The sequence below is a fragment of the Oncorhynchus clarkii genome, unplaced genomic scaffold (assembly GCF_045791955.1).
Source record: "Oncorhynchus clarkii lewisi isolate Uvic-CL-2024 unplaced genomic scaffold, UVic_Ocla_1.0 unplaced_contig_4472_pilon_pilon, whole genome shotgun sequence".
NCBI classification, from domain to species: domain Eukaryota; kingdom Metazoa; phylum Chordata; class Actinopteri; order Salmoniformes; family Salmonidae; genus Oncorhynchus; species Oncorhynchus clarkii.
The window spans coordinates 416501-422500 of record NW_027261108.1 but is presented as its reverse complement, the minus strand read 5'-3'; the positions used below and the strand labels follow the sequence as shown (position 1 = coordinate 422500).

Below are 6000 nucleotides of genomic sequence, written 5' to 3'. Positions count from 1 at the left end.
GGGAAGGGAAAGGGAAGGGAAGGGAAAGGGAAAGGAAAGGGAAGGGAAAGGAAAGGGAAAGGAAAGGGGAAGGGAAAGGGAAGGGAAAGGAAAGGGGAAGGGAAAGTGAAAGGGGAAGGAAAGGAAAGGGAATGGAAAGGGAAGGGAAGGGAAAGGGAAGAGAAAGGAAAGGGAAGGGAAGGGAAGAGAAAGGGAAGGGAATGGAAAGGGAAGGGAAGAGAAAGGAAAGGGAATGGAAAGGAAAGGGAAGGGAAGGGAAGGGAAGGGAAGGGAAGGTCAAAGGAAAGGAAAGGAAAGGGGAAGGGAAGGGAAAGCGAAGGGAAAGGAAATGGAAGGGAAGGGGAAGGGGAAGGAAAGGGAAGGGAAGGGAAAGGAAAGGGAATGGAAGGGGAAGGAAAGGAAAGGAAAGGGAAGGGAAGGGGAAGGAAAGGAAAGGAAAGGAAAGGGAATGAAGGGAAGAGAAAGGAAAGGAAAGGGAAGGGAAGAGAAAGGAAAGGGAAGGGAAGGGAAGGGAAGAGAAGAGAAAGGAAAGGGAAGAGAAAGGAAAGAGAAGGGAAGAGAAAGGAAAGGAAAGGGAAGGGGAAGGAAAGGAAAGGAAAGGGAAGGGGAAGGAAAGGTAAGGAAAGGAAAGGGAAGGGAAAGGAAATGGAAGGGAAGGGAAGGGAAAGGGAAGGGAAGGGAAAGGGAAGGGAAAGGGCAGGGGAAAGGGAAGGGAAAGGGAAAGTGAAAGGGGAAGGAAAGGAAAGGAAAGGGAATGGAAAGGGAAGAGAAAGGAAAGGAAAGGAAAGGGAAGAGAAAGGAAAGGAAAGGAAAGGGAAGGGAAGGGAAAGGGAAGGGAAGGGAAAGGGAAGGGAAGGGAAGAGAAAGGGAAGAGAAAGGAAAGGGAAGGGAAGAGAAAGGGAAGGGAATGGAAAGGGAAGGGAAGAGAAAGGAAAGGGAAGGGAAAGGAAAGGGAAGGGAAAGGGAAAGGAAAGGGAAGGGAAGGGAAGGGAAAGGAAATGGAAAGGGAAGGGAAAGGAAAGGGAAAGGGAAGGGAAGGGAAGGGAAGGGAAGGGAAGGGAAGAGAAGGGAAGGGAAGGGAAGGGAAGGGAAGGGAAGGGAAAGGAAAGGAAAGGGAAGGGAAGGGAAGGGAAGGGAAGAGAAGGGAAGGGAAGGGAAGGGAAAGGAAAGGAAAGGGGAGGGAAGGGAAAGCGAAGGGAAAGGAAATGGAAAGGGAAGGGAAGGGAAGGGAAGGGAAGGGAAAGGAAAGGAAAGGGAATGGAAGGGGAAGGAAAGGAAAGGAAAGGAAAGGGAAGGGAAGGGGAAGGAAGGAAAGGAAAGGAAAGGAAAGGGAATGGAAGGGAAGGGAAGAGAAAGGAAAGGAAAGGAAAGGGAAGGGAAGAGAAAGGAAAGGAAAGGAAAGGGAAGGGAAGAGAAAGGAAAGGGAAGGGAAGGGAAGAGAAAGGAAAGGGAAGGGAAGGGAAGAGAAAGGAAAGGGAAGGGGAAGGAAAGGTAAGGAAAAGAAAGGGAAGGGAAGGGAAAGGGAAGGGGAAAGGGGGATACCTAGTCAGTTGACAAACTGAATGCCTTCAACTGAAAGATGAAACCATCCTCTCTTCAACAAGGACAAGGGGACGAAGCTTCCAAAGCTGTTTTCCCCGCAATTGCATTTTGAAGGTAAAAGTACCTTTTGAGGTGGAACTTGAGGTAGCGCAGGATGCCCCGGCTGGGCAGGAAGGTACAGCTCATACAGGTGAGGAGGTGCCAGTGGGCACAATTGGCCGAGCTGTTGGGCTGTGGCACATGATTGGTCTGCTTGATGAGCTGACAGTAGACCTCGTCTCGGAGCAGGCGCAGGTCGTGGCAGGTCTGGAGGATGCCCTGGATGATCGGGACCGGATCAGACACAGCCTCCATCTCCTGTAGAGAGTTGAAGATCTTCACTGCCTCGTCCTGCAGGCTGGCATAACCCTTCTCCTTTTGGACTGGGGGTAGGGAGAGGGGGAGAGCAAGAGAGATAGAGAGAGAGAGAGAGAGAGAGAGACAGAGAGAGAGAGAGAGAGAGAGAGAGAGAGTGAATGAGAGAGAGAGAGAGAGTGAATGAGAGAGAGAGAGAGTGAATGAGAGAGAGAGAGAAAGTGAATGAGAAAGGGAGAGTTATGGTGGTCACTGCTTTATGCATTTCATTCCTAGCAAAATGGTTAATACAACTGTTGTCAAATACATGAGACCCTTTGCTCCACTAGGAGTTAAAATAAATAAATCAAGTCCTTGCAGTGTAAAATATAAACTAGCTGTAATAAGTCCCTCCAGGGTCTTATAGGTGAACAACTCACGGTGGATGTTGACCTCCCCGTAAGGCAGAGGCAGCAGGGGGGAGTGGAGGGGGTGCTGGGTATATCTGAGGATAGGGTTCCTCCAGTACGTCTGTTCTACAGCCTCCACGTTCATACTGCTCTCCTGGGGGGAAAGGTCAGAGGTCAGAGGAATGTCTCAAGTTCCTTCATCATCACTAGCATCTCCTGAGCCTGGTCTCTATGTAGACAACAATATAACAATGGCTGATTGAGATCACAAACAGATCTGACATAAAATGACCACATCTCAGTATGCAGGTTGGTGATTGGCTGTACCTTGATGTCCCTGATGAGTTGCTGTGTGGGTGTCTCTATGGGAACCTTGCTGTCGACAGCCCCCTGTATGGCCGACGCCCAGCGCATAGCCTCGTTCAGTAGTTTGGTGTAGAGGTGGTACGAGTGTTTACGGCCGTGGACGATAATGTTCCAGTAACCTGGGGGGGGGGGGGTAGACAGGAAGGAAGGAAGTTTAAGAACGTAGAAAAGTCTGGGGCTGCATCACAAAACAAATGGCCCCCTATTTCCTAGCTCACTATTTTGACACATACTGAGTGACTCAAGGAGCATTAAAGTAATATATATATATATATATATATATATGATATGGTAGACAGACACATTCTTGCTGGAATGCGTTAGCCTGGTCCCGGATGTGTTTGTGTTGTCTTGACAACATTGAACACTTCCTATTCTCAGTCTCTACCTACCGGTGTCCTTGAAGACCTTCTCGTCGGGCTGGACCACAGAGCAGAGACTGTTGAGGACCAGGGTCCCCAGCTTGGACACACTGCGCTCTGAAGACTTGTAGTAGTCCAGAGAGGTAGAGGTCAATACAAACCATCTCTTCTTCAGCTTCAGACTAGTGCTCTTACCCCTTATCTCCTTGTGAAGCCAACCTGGGAAGAGAGAGAGAAGGACACTAAGGTCCAGTACTGAGAACAGACAACAAACTGACTGTATAAACAATTATAGAGTAAATTGGCAGATCTATTAAAAGATAATCTTATTCAAAAGGATAACTCCACTTGATGCTCTAGTGCTGCCCAGTGTAACATCACCTTAAAGACACCATACAGGTACGCATGGATAAGAATGGACCCAGGTACGTATGGATAAGAATGGACCCAGGTACGTATGGATACAGGTAAGAATGGTGCATGTACTCCTGAGGTGCTGACCTGTTTCACCCTCTATAACCACTGTGATTATTATTTGGCCCTGCTGGTCATCTATAAACGTTTGAACATCTTGAAGAACGATCTGGCCTTAATGGCCATGTACTCTGATAATCTCCATCTGGCACAGAAGAGGACTGGCCACCCCTCATTGCCTGGTTCCTCTCTACCCAGTACAGCCAGAAGAGGACTGGCCACCCCTCAGAGCCTGGTTCCTCTCTACCCAGTACAGCCAGAAGAGGACTGGACACCCCTCAGAGCCTGGTTCCTCTCCACTCAGTACAGCCAGAAGAGGACTGGCCACCCCTCATAGCCTGGTTCCTCTCTAGGTTTCTTCCTAGGTTCTGGCCTTTCTAGGGAGTTTTTCATAGCCAATGTGCTTCTGCACCTGCATTGCTTGCTGTTTGGGGTTTTAGGCTGGGTTTCTATACCTCACCTTTTTTTAAATTAAATTGCTAACTTTATTTATCTAGGCAAGTCAGTTAAGAACAAATTCTTATTTTCAATGACGGCCTAGGAACAGTGGGTTAACTGCCTGTTCAGGGGCAGAACGACAGATTTGTACCTTGTCAGCTTTAACCACTAGGCTACCTGCCACCCCATCTGCTGATGTAAAAAGGCTTTATAAATTCATTTGATTGATTGATTGAGTTACGTATGGACAAGAATAGATACAGGTATGTATGGGTATGAATGGATACAGGTATGTATGGATACAGGTATGTATGGGTATGAATGGATACAGGTATGTATGGATAAGAATGGATACAGCTATGTATGGGTATGAATGGATACAGGTATATACGGGTATGAATGGATACAGGTATGAATGGGTATGAATGGATACAGGTATGTATGGGTATGAATGGATACAGGTATGTATGGGTATGAATGGATACAGGTATGAATGGATACAGGTATGAATGGATACAGGTATGTATGGGTATGAATAGATACAGGTATGTATGGGTATGAATGGATACAGGTATATACGGGTATGAATGGATACAGGTATGAATGGATACAGGTATGAATGGATACAGGTATGAATGGGTATGAATAGATACAGGTATGTATGGGTATGAATGGATACAGGTATGAATGGGTATGAATGGATACAGGTATGTATGGGTATGAATGGATACAGGTATGAATGGATACAGGTATGAATGGATACAGGTATGTATGGGTAAGAATGGATACAGGTTTGTATGGGTATGAATGGATACAGGTATGAACGAATATAGGTATGTATGGGTATGAATGGATACAGGTATGAATGGATATAGGTACGTATGGGTATGAATGGATACAGGTATGAATGGATACAGGTATGAATGGGTATGAATGGATACAGGTATGAATGGATACAGGTATGAATGGGTATGAATGGATACAGGTATGAATGGATACAGGTATGAATGGGTATGAATGGATACAGGTATGAATGGATACAGGTATGTATGGGTATGAATGGATACAGGTATGAATGGATAAGAATGGATACAGGTGTGTATGGGTATGAATGGATACAGGTAGGAATGGATACAGGTGTGTATGGGTATGAATGGATACAGGTATGTATGGATAAGAATGGATACAGGTATGAATGGATAAGAATGGATACAGGTATGTATGGGTATGAATGGATACAGGTTTGTATGGGTATGAATGGATACAGGTATGAACGAATATAGGTATGTATGGGTATGAATGGATACAGGTATGAATGGATATAGGTACGTATGGGTATGAATGGATACAGGTATGAATGGATACAGGTATGAATGGGTATGAATGGATACAGGTATGAATGGATACAGGTATGAATGGGTATGAATGGATACAGGTATGAATGGATACAGGTATGAATGGGTATGAATGGATACAGGTATGAATGGATACAGGTATGTATGGGTATGAATGGATACAGGTATGAATGGATAAGAATGGATACAGGTGTGTATGGGTATGAATGGATACAGGTAGGAATGGATACAGGTGTGTATGGGTATGAATGGATACAGGTATGTATGGATAAGAATGGATACAGGTATGAATGGATAAGAATGGATACAGGTATGTATGGGTATGAATGGATACAGGTATGTATGGATAAGAATGGATACAGGTATGAATGGATAAGAATGGATACAGGTGTGTATGTGTATGAATGGATACAGGTAGGTATGGATAAGAATGGATACAGGTATGAATGGATAAGAATGGATACAGGTATGTATGGGTATGAATGGATACAGGTATGTATGGGTATGAATGGATACAGGTATGTATGGATAATAATGGATACAGGTATGAATGGATAAGAATGGATACAGGTATGTATGGGTATGAATGGATACAGGTATGTATGGGTATGAATGGATACAGGTATGAATGGATAAGAATGGATACAGGTATGAATGGATACAGGTGTGTATGGGTAAGAATGGATACAGATATGTATGGGTATGAATGGATACAGGTAT

At 45.1% G+C, this 6000-nt stretch overlaps 1 protein-coding gene across 1 annotated transcript in view; it reads right to left on the bottom strand.

Moving 5' to 3' along the window:
- The window catches only part of LOC139404868 (unconventional myosin-X-like), a 297547-nt gene that overhangs the window by 15827 nt on the left and 275720 nt on the right, over positions 1-6000 (bottom strand). Inside the window, exons 29-32 of the mRNA XM_071147402.1 lie at positions 3044-3232; positions 2613-2770; positions 2316-2439; positions 1667-1964 (exon numbers count right to left, since the gene is read on the bottom strand). Coding sequence (XP_071003503.1) covers positions 1667-1964; positions 2316-2439; positions 2613-2770; positions 3044-3232 — 769 coding nt within the window. The remainder of the gene's footprint in view (positions 1-1666; positions 1965-2315; positions 2440-2612; positions 2771-3043; positions 3233-6000) is intronic.